Source organism: Pseudorasbora parva, chromosome 18, assembly GCF_024679245.1.
Source record: "Pseudorasbora parva isolate DD20220531a chromosome 18, ASM2467924v1, whole genome shotgun sequence".
Lineage (NCBI taxonomy): Eukaryota > Metazoa > Chordata > Actinopteri > Cypriniformes > Gobionidae > Pseudorasbora > Pseudorasbora parva.
Genome location: NC_090189.1, coordinates 176488 through 190381, shown reverse-complemented (window position 1 = coordinate 190381; position 13894 = coordinate 176488). Strand labels below are relative to the sequence as shown.

Sequence of the window (13894 nt, the reverse complement as noted above, 5' to 3'; positions counted from 1 at the left end):
TGAGCTTGTGTTTGTGGTCAGTCACCCTGTAGCAGTTCCTGATTTCTGAGCTTGTGTGTGTGGTTAGTCACCCTGTAGCAGCTCCTGATTTCTGAGCTTGTGTTTGTGGTCAGTCACCCTGTAGCGGTTCCTGATTTCTGAGCTTGTGTGTGTGTGGTCAGTCACCCTGTAGCAGTCCCTGATTTCTGAGCTTGTGTTTGTGGTCAGTCACCCTGTAGCAGTTCCTGATTTCTGAGCTTGTGTTTGTGGTTAGTCACCCTGTAGCAGTTCCTGATTTCTGAGCTTGTGTGTGTGGTTAGTCACCCTGTAGCAGTTCCTGATTTCTGAGCTTGTGTTTGTGGTCAGTCACCCTGTAGCGGTTCCTGATTTCTGAGCTTGTGTGTGTGTGGTCAGTCACCCTGTAGCAGTTCCTGATTTCTGAGCTTGTGTTTGTGGTCAGTCACCCTGTAGCAGTTCCTGATTTCTGAGCTTGTGTGTGTGGTCAGTCACCCTGTAGCAGTCCCTGATTTCTGAGCTTGTGTGTGTGGTCAGTCACCCTGTAGCGGTTCCTGATTTCTGAGCTTGTGTGTGTGTGGTCAGTCACCCTGTAGCAGTTCCTGATTTCTGAGCTTGTGTTTGTGGTCAGTCACCCTGTAGCAGTTCCTGATTTCTGAGCTTGTGTTTGTGGTTAGTCACCCTGTAGCTGCTCCTGATTTCTGAGCTTGTGTTTGTGGTCAGTCACCCTGTAGCAGTTCCTGATTTCTGAGCTTGTGTTTGTGGTCAGTCACCCTGTAGCAGTTCCTGATTTCTGAGCTTGTGTTTGTGGTTAGTCACCCTGTAGCTGCTCCTGATTTCTGAGCTTGTGTTTGTGGTCAGTCACCCAGTAGCAGTTCCTGATTTCTGAGCTTGTGTGTGTGGTTAGTCACCCTGTAGCGGTTCCTGATTTCTGAGCTTGTGTGTGTGTGGTCAGTCACCCTGTAGCAGTTCCTGATTTCTGAGCTTGTGTGTGTGGTCAGTCACCCTGTAGCAGTTCCTGATTTCTGAGCTTGTGTGTGTGGTCAGTCACCCTGTGGCAGTTCCTGATTTCTGAGCTTGTGTGTGTGGTTAGTCACCCTGTAGCAGTTCCTGATTTCTGAGCTTGTGTGTGTGGCCAGTCACCCTGTAGCAGTTCCTGATTTCTGAGCTTGTGTGTGTGTGGTTATTCACCCTGTAGCAGTCCCTCATTTCTGAGCTTGTGTGTGTGGTCAGTCACCCTGTAGCAGTTCCTGATTTCTGAGCTTGTGTTTGTGGTCAGTCACCCTGTAGCGGTTCCTGATTTCTGAGCTTGTGTTTGTGGTTAGTCACCCTGTAGCGGTTCCTGATTTCTGAGCTTGTGTTTGTGGTCAGTCACCCTGTAGCAGTCCCTGATTTCTGAGCTTGTGTGTGTGGTCAGTCACCCTGTAGCAGTTCCTGATTTCTGAGCTTGTGTTTGTGGTCAGTCACCCTGTAGCAGTTCCTGATTTCTGAGCTTGTGTTTGTGGTTAGTCACCCTGTAGCGGCTCCTGATTTCTGAGCTTGTGTTTGTGGTTAGTCACCCTGTAGCGGTTCCTGATTTCTGAGCTTGTGTTTGTGGTCAGTCACCCTGTAGCAGTCCCTGATTTCTGAGCTTGCGTTTGTGGTTAGTCACCCTGTAGCAGCTCCTGATTTCTGAGCTTGTGTTTGTGGTTAGTCACCCTGTAGCAGCTCCTGATTTCTGAGCTTGTGTTTGTGGTTAGTCACCCTGTAGCAGTCCCTGATTTCTGAGCTTGTGTGTGTGGTTAGTCACCCTGTAGCAGTCCCTGATTTCTGAGCTTGTGTTTGTGGTTAGTCACCCTGTAGCAGCTCCTGATTTCTGAGCTTGTGTTTGTGGTTAGTCACCCTGTAGCAGCTCCCTGATTTCTGAGCTTGTGTTTGTGGTTAGTCACCCTGTAGCAGCTCCTGATTTCTGAGCTTGTGTTTGTGGTTAGTCACCCTGTAGCAGCTCCTGATTTCTGAGCTTGTGTTTGTGGTCAGTCACCCTGTAGCAGCTCCTGATTTCTGAGCTTGTGATTGTGGTTAGTCACCCTGTAGCAGTCCCTGATTTCTGAGCTTGTGTTTGTGATCAGTCACCCTGTAGCAGCTCCTGATTTCTGAGCTTGTGTGTGTGGTCAGTCACCCTGTAGCAGTCCCTGATTTCTGAGCTTGTGTGTGTGGTCAGTCACCCTGTAGCAGTCCCTGATTTCTGAGCTTGTGTTTGTGATCAGTCACCCTGTAGCAGCTCCTGATTTCTGAGCTTGTGATTGTGGTTAGTCACCCTGTAGCAGTCCCTGATTTCTGAGCTTGTGTGTGTGGTCAGTCACCCTGTAGCAGTTCCTGATTTCTGAGCTTGTGTTTGTGGTCAGTCACCCTGTAGCAGTTCCTGATTTCTGAGCTTGTGTTTGTGGTTAGTCACCCTGTAGCGGCTCCTGATTTCTGAGCTTGTGTTTGTGGTTAGTCACCCTGTAGCGGTTCCTGATTTCTGAGCTTGTGTTTGTGGTCAGTCACCCTGTAGCAGTCCCTGATTTCTGAGCTTGCGTTTGTGGTTAGTCACCCTGTAGCAGCTCCTGATTTCTGAGCTTGTGTTTGTGGTTAGTCACCCTGTAGCAGCTCCTGATTTCTGAGCTTGTGTTTGTGGTTAGTCACCCTGTAGCAGTCCCTGATTTCTGAGCTTGTGTGTGTGGTTAGTCACCCTGTAGCAGTCCCTGATTTCTGAGCTTGTGTTTGTGGTTAGTCACCCTGTAGCAGCTCCTGATTTCTGAGCTTGTGTTTGTGGTTAGTCACCCTGTAGCAGCTCCCTGATTTCTGAGCTTGTGTTTGTGGTTAGTCACCCTGTAGCAGCTCCTGATTTCTGAGCTTGTGTTTGTGGTTAGTCACCCTGTAGCAGCTCCTGATTTCTGAGCTTGTGTTTGTGGTCAGTCACCCTGTAGCAGCTCCTGATTTCTGAGCTTGTGATTGTGGTTAGTCACCCTGTAGCAGTCCCTGATTTCTGAGCTTGTGTTTGTGATCAGTCACCCTGTAGCAGCTCCTGATTTCTGAGCTTGTGTGTGTGGTCAGTCACCCTGTAGCAGTCCCTGATTTCTGAGCTTGTGTGTGTGGTCAGTCACCCTGTAGCAGCTCCTGATTTCTGAGCTTGTGTGTGTGGTCAGTCACCCTGTAGCAGTCCCTGATTTCTGAGCTTGTGTTTGTGATCAGTCACCCTGTAGCAGCTCCTGATTTCTGAGCTTGTGATTGTGGTTAGTCACCCTGTAGCAGTCCCTGATTTCTGAGCTTATGTTTGTGGTTAGTCACCCTGTAGCAGCTCCTGATTTCTGAGCTTGTGTTTGTGGTTAGTCACCCTGTAGCAGTCCCTGATTTCTGAGCTTATGTTTGTGGTCAGTCACCCTGTAGCAGCTCCTGATTTCTGAGCTTGTGATTGTGGTTAGTCACCCTGTAGCAGTTCCTGATTTCTGAGCTTGTGTTTGTGGTTAGTCACCCTGTAGCAGCTCCTCATTTCTGAGCTTGTGTTTGTGGTCAGTCACCCTGTAGCAGCTCCTGATTTCTGAGCTTGTGATTGTGGTTAGTCACCCTGTAGCAGTTCCTGATTTCTGAGCTTGTGATTGTGGTCAGTCACCCTGTAGCAGCTCCTGATTTCTGAGCTTGTGTTTGTGGTCAGTCACCCTGTAGCAGCTCCTGATTTCTGAGCTTGTGATTGTGGTTAGTCACCCTGTAGCAGCTCCTGATTTCGGAGCTTGTGATTGTGGTTAGTCACCCTGTAGCAGTTCCTGAAGTGCGGCTGTCCACCCCATCCACTCTCACATCCCATCACTGGAGGTGGAGTTGGAGCTGGAGTTGGCGGAGTAATGCCATTTCGCGGAGCTTCACACACAAACGGGAATGATTCTTCACACTGTTTGTTATTCCAGAATCCTGCCGGCGGGGTTGTTGTCATGGTGACACATGATCCGGCATGGTTATCTAGAGACACAATGAAGGCATGATATCGTTAGTCTAAGAGTCTAAACATGGCTGAGGTGTAAGAAAGGGTTCAAGTTAGGGTTACTCGGCTCGTTGCGGCCCCAGTTGGTGAAGGTTATTAAAGCGTTGTTGTCCCAGTAATAGTCGACTCCTGCCTCGCCTCCTCGTGCCCGCAGCCCGATCCACCAATCTCCAGAGTACCGGCCCATCAGAGCTGTGAAATGGGCCTGTTCATACCTGCACAGACAACACCTGAGTTACTACAGGTCTCACACACACACACACACACACACACATACATACATACGTATACACACACACACACACACACACACACACACATACATACGTATACACACACTCACAGGTCCATGATATGCAGCAGAGTGCTGTTTCGACTCTCACAGAACCCCTTGGCTTCCTCACGGCTTCTAGCAGCTTCTTCAAACCAATAGCAGGAGTATTCAAAGACATCCCAGCCCTGCAGAAAGACACACACACCGGTCAGACACGCACCGGTCAGACACACACCAGTCAGACACACACTGGTCAGATACACAACAGTCACACACACACATGGGTCACAAACACACCGGTCTGACACACACCAGTCACACACACCAGTCACACACACACACACACACACACACACACACACACACACACACACACACACACACACACACACACACACACACACACACACACACACACACACACACACACACACACACACACCAGTCACACACACACACACACACTGGTCAGACACACACACTGGTCAGACACACACCAGTCAGACACACACTGGTCAGATACACACCAGATACACACCAGTCACACACACACATGGGTCACACACACACCGGTCTGACACACACCAGTCACACACACACACACACCAGTCACACACACACACACACACACTGGTCAGACACACACACCGGTCAGAAACACACTGTACACACACACTGGTCAGACACACACACCAGTCAGACACAAACACAGGTCAGACACACACACTGGTCAGACACACACACCGGTCAGACACAAACACAGGTCAGACACACACACTGGTCAGACACGCACACCGGTCAGACACAAACACAGGTCAGACACACACACTGGTCAGAAACACACTGGTCAGACACACACCGGTCAGACACACACTGGTCACACACACACTGGTCACACACACACTGGTCACACACACACTGGTCACACACACACCTGAGGACAGCCATAGATGGTGGGCTGGACCGAGGGCAGAGGATAGTGACCTTTGGCCATTTTACAGATGTAGGTGTTTAACTCTGTGCAGGACACGTCGTTCCAGCGGCCCGTCTGAGACACAAAGCATTATGAGGACATTCAGCATTATGAGGACATTCAGCATTATGAGGACATTCAGCATCATGAGGACATTCAGCATTACGAGGACAGTCAGCATCATGAGGACAGTCAGCATTATGAGGACAGTCAGCATTATGAGGACAGTCAGCATTATGAGGACATTCAGCATTATGAGGACAGTCAGCATTACGAGGACAGTTAGCATTACGAGGACAGTCAGCATTATGAGGACAGTCAGCATTACGAGGACAGTCAGCATTACGAGGACAGTCAGCATTATGAGGACAGTCAGCATTACGAGGACAGTCAGCATCATGAGGACATTCAGCATTATGAGGACAGTCAGTATCATGAGGACAGTCAGCATCATGAGGACAGTCAGCATCATGAGGACAGTCAGCATTACGAGGACAGTCAGCATTATGAGGACAATCAGCATCATGAGGACAGTCAGCATCATGAGGACAGTCAGCATTACGAGGACAGTCAGCATCATGGGGACAGTCAGCATCATGAGGACAGTCAGCATCATGAGGACAGTCAGCATCATGAGGACAGTCAGCATTATGAGGACAGTCAGCATCATGAGGACAGTCAGCATCATGAGGACAGTCAGCATTACGAGGACAGTCAGCATCATGAGGACAGTCAGCATTACGAGGACAGTCAGCATTACGAGGACAGTCAGCATCATGGGGACAGTCAGCATTATGAGGACAGTCAGCATTATGAGGACAGTCAGCATCATGAGGACAGTCAGCATCATGAGGACAGTCAGCATCATGAGGACAGTCAGCATCATGAGGACAGTCAGCATTATGAGGACAGTCAGCATTACGAGGACAGTCAGCATCATGAGGACAGTCAGCATTATGAGGACAGTCAGCATCATGAGGACAGTCAGCATCATGAGGACAGTCAGCATGACGAGGACAGTCAGCATCATGAGGACAGTCAGCATCATGAGGACAGTCAGCATCATGAGGACAGTCAGCATTACGAGGACAGTCAGCATTACGAGGACAGTCAGCATCATGAGGACAGTCAGCATCATGAGGACAGTCAGCATTATGAGGACAGTCAGCATTACGAGGACAGTCAGCATCATGAGGACAGTCAGCATCATGAGGACAGTCAGCATTACGAGGACAGTCAGCATCATGAGGACATTCAGCATCATGAGGACATTCAGCATTACGAGGACAGTCAGCATCATGAGGACAGTCAGCATTATGAGGACAGTCAGCATCATGAGGACATTCAGCATTATGAGGACAGTCAGTATCATGAGGACAGTCAGCATCATGAGGACAGTCAGCATCATGAGGACAGTCAGCATTACGAGGACAGTCAGCATTATGAGGACAATCAGCATCATGAGGACAGTCAGCATCATGAGGACAGTCAGCATTACGAGGACAGTCAGCATCATGGGGACAGTCAGCATCATGAGGACAGTCAGCATCATGAGGACAGTCAGCATTATGAGGACAGTCAGCATCATGAGGACAGTCAGCATCATGAGGACAGTCAGCATTACGAGGACAGTCAGCATCATGAGGACAGTCAGCATTACGAGGACAGTCAGCATTACGAGGACAGTCAGCATCATGGGGACAGTCAGCATTATGAGGACAGTCAGCATTATGAGGACAGTCAGCATCATGAGGACAGTCAGCATCATGAGGACAGTCAGCATCATGAGGACAGTCAGCATTATGAGGACAGTCAGCATCATGAGGACAGTCAGCATCATGAGGACAGTCAGCATTATGAGGACAGTCAGCATCATGAGGACAGTCAGCATCATGAGGACAATCAGCATGACGAGGACAGTCAGCATCATGAGGACAGTCAGCATCATGAGGACAGTCAGCATCATGAGGACAGTCAGCATTACGAGGACAGTCAGCATTACGAGGACAGTCAGCATCATGAGGACAGTCAGCATTATAAGGACAGTCATCATTACGAGGACAGTCAGCATCATGAGGACAGTCAGCATCATGAGGACAGTCAGCATCATGAGGACAGTCAGCATCACGAGGACAGTCAGCATCATGAGGACATTGAATCGAGTGTGTTTAATTCTGGCTGTCAGGGAATCGAGTACCTGGTAGAACATTTCCACGCAGTCCTCGCTGAAGCCCAGGTGGTTGTTGGGTTCTCCGGGAGCCCAGTATGTGAAGGAGACCTCGTGATGGTCCGACCACGAGAACAGGCCCGCGAAGCCCAGATCATTCAGACCGATCCACACATCACTGCTGGCTGTGTTACGGGACAGAGCGCATTTCACAGTTTACAAAATCAAGATTAGTTTAGTTGGCATACACTTGATGCGTGTCTTATAAAATGTTAAAAATGTAAACGTTTTGGAGAAAGCTAAGAGTAAAGTGTGAGAATATCAGATGTGTATCAGTGTATTGGATCCGTGCATTCGGCCTTAAAGTGACAGCAGCTTTGTAACTTTTCTACAAGTATTTAAATGAGTTTAAGTTAGTCGTCTGCTAGTGTGTCAGATGGAGCGTCACTGACTGGCTTAAACCATGATGGCATAATGTGCATTTATACAACTATAATACAATAATGCGGCGACATAAAGAAGGACATTTACTTTTGATACTTAAGTACTTTTAAAAACAATTATTTCTGTACTTTTACTCCAGTAAAAATCTTTTTTTTTTTTTAGAACTTTCACTTTCACAGTTTACGAGGCAAAAGAGGAGGCAGGAAGGATCCGATCACGATCGCTGTGTTTATTTGTGCCTAAAACGGGCTGATAAATGCACATACCCTGGTACAGGTAACTCTCCAGCCAGCTTTGCTCCGTCATGGACAGGACCGACACCAAATCGGCTCCCAGCTGCCGGCAGGCCGTGCGTGCACTATGCCATGTTTTCTTCTCGGCAAACGGCTTGTAGCAGAACTCTCCAAACTCATACCAGTCTGGACCAGAACAGCGGAGCTCTGAAAGAGACGGCATTCAGAACGCTGCAGTATTCATGATCTGGGGCCAGTTAGGAGACACTTTAGGAGACTGTCTCACCTCCATCAGCAAACTGGTAGGACACCGAGTAGAGCCCGTCGAACCTGAGACAGATCACAGCACATTTAATCTCTATATCTGCGGATCACAGCACATTTAATCTCTATATCTGCGGATCACGGCACATTTAATCTTTATATGTGCTTTGGGTCGGCTGGTTCTGAATAGACTCACTGTCTGGACACGATGCCGTTCCTGGTGGATCCGCTGTAGAAGTTCTGGCCGTCAGCTTTGAGCACAGTGCAGTCTCCGCCAATGTCATTCAGAACCACTCCGGCGTGAATGGCCGCCGCACAGAGGCTAGAGTCCTGATGCAGGAGAAAGAGGATCAACTAAAGCCTTCACTTACACTGGAGTCAAGCTTATGATTATTATACTCATACCCCGCGATACGTGTCTGTCCCGTACACAGAATACGGCTGTCCGGCACAGCCAGCCGGGCAGTGGACCCTAAAACAACACGCACATCTATTCACAATACACTTTACACAATACAGCTTAAAGTTGGAGACGAGAAGTCTTGGGAAAGTCATTTAAAGCGTTAGTTCAGCCAGTAATGTAGGCAGTGGGATGGGCTTTGTAACGACGTCTTTAGTGCCTTTATGGGTCTTGAGAGAGGAAATGACATTGGTGTCAATGAAGGCCTTTCTGAGCCATCGGATTTCAACACTAATATCTTCATCTGTGTGTGAAGATGAGCGGAGGTCTGACGGCTGGCCAACCACAGGAGGAATTAATCACACAGTTTACATTTCTGGCTGAACTAACCCTTTAATGATTAAAACACGTGCAAATATATGCTGATGTGTTCATAAAAACACCTTTACTCGGATGTGAGAAATGTTCAGTGACAGATGTCTGCTCTTTTTTTTAAGCTCAAACTCTCAGAAAACAAGACTTATTTCTTAATTTCACATTAAATGTGTCCTGATTTATAGATGTTAGAACTGGAGAACAGAAATCCTGAGGAAAAACATCATTTCTGCAGCGCATGCAGTTTAGTTTAGGGATTTAGTTTTTATGAATGGATTCTGCATCACAGAAATCATAGAGCTCTGATTTATTGTCATGATATTGACTTTAAGACGTTCTGCTCCCGTTTGAGGCTTTTTCAGGCCTAACATTGTGGAAGGTCAAATGAGCCCTTCTCTAATTACTCAATAATTACTTCAGTCTGTCTATGGAGTGGTCCAGGTTGGGTCTGGCACTGCAAGAAACCGCATCTGCGAACAGACAGGGATTCATTAGAGTTCTGTTCCAGTTTAAAGAGGAGCCACAAATCCATCTGCGGACTCGAACTCACAGTCCGGCACGCAACCCAGAACGTCCATCCGTAGCCCAGCCTGACCGTTCCACTGCAGCGGCAGAACCCGAAGGAACCGCGCGGAGATCGGAGAGCCCAACAGACGGGTCTCTGGAGTGGACCGGTCCACAGAACCCGGATACTCCTGAGACAGAAAGAACATCAGTTTGTGTGTGTGTGTGTGTGTGTGTGTGTGTGTGTGTGTGTGTGTGTGTGTGTGTGAGAGAGAGAGAGAGAGAGAGAGAGAGAGAGAGAGAGAGAGAGAGAGAGAGAGAGAGAGAGAGATCGAAGAGCCCAACAGACGGGTCTCTGGAGTGGACCGGTCCACAGAACCTGTATACTCCTGAGACAGAAACAACATCAGTTTGTGTGTGTGTGTGTGTGTGTGTGTGTGTGTTACCCCTCCGTCACTGCTGTAGTCGCTCCAGCTCAGGCCGTCTGTGCTGGTCTGGATCTTGAACTGTGTGACCCAGTGGTCTGTTGATGGGCAGCCCTGAACAACAACACCGGTGATCTTCTTCAGTTTACCAACATCCACCTGAATCCAGGAGTTGGCTGAAATACACACACACACACACACACACACACACACACACAGAGTCATCACAGAGTCTCCGGAGCTCCGCCGAGTCTCCGGAGCTCCGCCGAGTCTCCGGAGCTCCGCCGAGTCCCCGGAGCTCCGCCGAGTCCCCGGAGCTCCGCCGAGTCCCCGGAGCTCCGCCGAGTCCCCGGAGCTCCGCCGAGTCGCCGGAGCTCCGCCGAGTCGCCGGAGCTCCGCCGAGTCCCCGGAGCTCCGCCGAGTCGCCGGAGCTCCGCCGAGTCCCCGGAGCTCCGCCGAGTCGCCGGAGCTCCGCCGAGTCTCCGGAGCTCCGCCGAGTCCCCAGAGCTCCGCCGAGTCCCCAGAGCTCCGCCGAGTCCCCAGAGCTCCGCCGAGTCCCCAGAGCTCCGCCGAGTCTCCAGAGCTCCGCCGAGTCTCCAGAGCTCCGCCGAGTCGCCAGAGCTCCGCCGAGTCTCCAGAACGTTATGGCAAAGTGTTATAAGTCTTGTTTTTGGCCGACATGTTAATAAGACTGACCTGAAGCAGACGGCATCCAGCAAGAGTTCCCATTCAGGCGGACTTTATCTGGGCCTTTTCCACTGAGAGATGATGAAGCCGAGAGCATCGAATCAGAGACGTTTCCATCCTCCACACCTAACCCTCTGACACACACTGGACACACACACATACACACACACACACACACACACACACACACACACACACATACAGATCAAGATCATCTCTCTCCCTTTTCACCTGAAGCTCTGTTTAACTCTTAAATGCATACCTTTTAGATGTCATCCACTACCCTCCTCCTCCTCCTCATTAATTTTTTAAGGTTAGACATCAACCTTCTTAGTATTCCTCAATCAATCCATTTTAAACAATATAACAAGAAAAATAATTGAATGCCTGTTTTTCCACTAGTTTTTTGTCAAAATTGTATAGGGTCGCTAACAACCCGAGGTGTGAAAGAGTACAGATTTTTTTCACAATGATAAATGAATCTATAATGACAAAATATGTGCAGTTCACCTTTATTCCACAAGGTGGCGATGTCTGATACGCAATGATGAAGTGACGTTTCACTCATAGTTACCTCTAGTGAAACTATAATAATTATAATCTTCAAAACTTGAAACGGCTCAGTGATTTACTGCAGAGAGCAAGAACTAAACACAATCAAATATTAGTGTCAATGTCACTGGCGATGGATCTGGTGAAGAAGCTCTCAGTAATTAAAATATTGATTTTAAAGACGTTGAAAATGAGTTTTGAGAATATGTGTGAGATGTGAATATGAGCAGATGCTGAATGTACTGGTAAACGAGCTCTGATGATGACGATGGGACATCTGCTCAAACTGAACCCTTACAAGCTCCAAAAGGTAACAAAATATGCTTTATTTAATTCTTCTGTAACTGTTACTCTAACATCAGGAGTTGATATATTATCACGACAGGTAGAGATCTATCCGTGTTAGATATAGGGCCGGGTCGCTAACGACTCGAATATGTTCACTGCAAAAAATGCTCTACTCATTTAGTATTTTTTTATTGTTTCCAGTCCAAAATCTAAATATTCTTAAATCAAGATGCATTTACTAGATCAGTAAATTGACGTAAAATATTTTTACTTGTTTTCCGATGGAAACAGAAATAAGATTATTTTTCTCACCCCAGTGGCAGATCATTTTGCTTGTTTTAAGCAAAAACTCATTTAGATTTTATTTTTAGCAAAACAAGAAAAAATATCTCACGCCTTTTAACTGATCTAGTAAATGCTTCTTGATTTAAGAACTGTTAGATATTTAGACTGGAAATAAGACAAAATGACTGCGTAAGAAGAGCATTTTTTGCAGGGTAAGAAAGTTTGGCATGCATTTAAGGGTAAAATGTCTTGTAATTTCCTTCATATTCAGGCTTGCTCTCACCGTTCTGCTCGCAGCTGTAAACCACCTCCAGGTATTTGGAGACGGTCGGGCAGGGGTCGATCTCGGCATGAGCCAGCAGGAAGCAGAACTCTCTGTTATCGCAGATCTTCCTGGCCAAAGCCAGCGTGCCGTCGACATTACACACACCTGCAGAGGAGGACAAAGTACACAACTCTATTACTCTATTAAAAGTAAAAGTACTGCTGGTCAAATATTACTCCATTAGGTGAAAGTTCTAAAAAATGATTTTATTTTCTGTAAAAGTACAGAAATAATTGTTTTTAAAAGTACTTAAGTATCAAAAGTAAATGTCCTTCTTTATGTCAGTGCATTATTGTATTATAGTTGTATAAATGCACATTATGCCATCATGGTTTAAGCCAGTCAGTGACGCTCCATCTGACACACTAGCAGACGACTAACTTAAACTCATTTAAATACTTGTAGAAAAGTTACAAAGCTGCTGTCACTTTAAGGCCGAATGCACGGATCCAATACACTGATACACATCTGATATTCTCACACTTTACTCTTCTCTTTCTCCCAGACGTTTACATTTTTAACATTTTATAAGACACGCATCAAGTGTATGCCAACTAAACTAATCTTGATTTTTTTTAAACTGAAATATACTTTCAAAGTACGGCTATGAGTGCACACACTGTGCCGAGGAACCATCTTCTTCCATTCTGCTATTAACTGATCAGTGTTCAAAACAGCTGTGAAACTTTACCTGACCCTATAAGAGAGATTACTGATAGACCGTCTGCAACAACAACAGCAAAAACATTTTAAAGAAGGAAAAAATCATCCACTGACTTTCAAAGCTGCGACAGAAATGACTTTCGACTTCGAGGACTTTGATAGAAATGTAGTGGAGTAAAAAGTACGATATTTGTCTTTCAAATGTAGTGAAGTTAAAGTTTCATGAAACGAATAATACTCAAGTAAAGCACAGATACTCAAAAAGTGTACTTAAGTACAGTACTCAAGTAAATGTGGTTAGTTATGGTCCAGCTCTGTCACCTACAAGGTCACTCAGTACATCAGAGATCTGTAAGCTCACAGCGACGCCTTCACTCTCATTAGTGTGGCTTACCTGAGGCTCCGTCTCCAAACGGGCAGATTTTGGCACTGCGGCGGCCGTAGAAAGCTGACTGGATGTTGATGACGCTTTCCCGAGGGCAGTGAAGGACCAGGCTGGAGTCCTGGCAGGCGTATGTGGTGTAGAAACCTGAAGCAAAGACCAGCAAAAGCTCGAGAGAAGGCTGGAGAAATGTCAACACAAGATAAACGGAAGCCAAACGTACCGTCATGTGGCGGAGGAGGCTCGGGAGTATTCCCTGAAAAAGCAAGGCAAGTTTATTTGTATAGCACATTTCATACATAACGGCAATTCAGTGCTTTACATAGCTTCTGGCTTTTTGTTTGAGTCAGGTAATGGTGCTCATGTGAACCCTGTTATTGTTCAGTCAGAGAGTATCGTGAGTCAATCATTCAACTCTTCACCAATTAATATTTTTGAGGTGTGCAAATCCCTTAAATCTGTAGATGTTTCAAAATCGGCAGGTCCTGATATACTGGAACTTAAAGCTAGCAGCTGATTTTATTGCCCCACCACTGACTCATATTATTTAATCTTTCACTTGTCTTAAATGAAATTCCACTTATATGGAAATCAGCTTAGGAAATCAGTCGTAGGTCCACTTCTATTTACTCTATATATAAATAATATTGATCAAAATGTTC

The 13894-nt window shown here is 46.9% G+C and overlaps 1 protein-coding gene across 1 annotated transcript in view; it reads right to left on the bottom strand.

The window, feature by feature from the left end:
- LOC137047026 (C-type mannose receptor 2-like) overlaps positions 1-13894 on the bottom strand; it is a 55373-nt gene that overhangs the window by 16799 nt on the left and 24680 nt on the right. Inside the window, exons 19-34 of the mRNA XM_067424559.1 lie at positions 13456-13488; positions 13245-13379; positions 12146-12292; positions 10753-10881; positions 10072-10235; positions 9672-9816; positions 9537-9591; positions 8752-8818; positions 8543-8676; positions 8369-8412; positions 8116-8289; positions 7436-7590; positions 5200-5313; positions 4335-4450; positions 4055-4206; positions 3764-3969 (exon numbers count right to left, since the gene is read on the bottom strand). Coding sequence (XP_067280660.1) covers positions 3764-3969; positions 4055-4206; positions 4335-4450; positions 5200-5313; positions 7436-7590; positions 8116-8289; positions 8369-8412; positions 8543-8676; positions 8752-8818; positions 9537-9591; positions 9672-9816; positions 10072-10235; positions 10753-10881; positions 12146-12292; positions 13245-13379; positions 13456-13488 — 1970 coding nt within the window. The remainder of the gene's footprint in view (positions 1-3763; positions 3970-4054; positions 4207-4334; positions 4451-5199; positions 5314-7435; positions 7591-8115; positions 8290-8368; positions 8413-8542; positions 8677-8751; positions 8819-9536; positions 9592-9671; positions 9817-10071; positions 10236-10752; positions 10882-12145; positions 12293-13244; positions 13380-13455; positions 13489-13894) is intronic.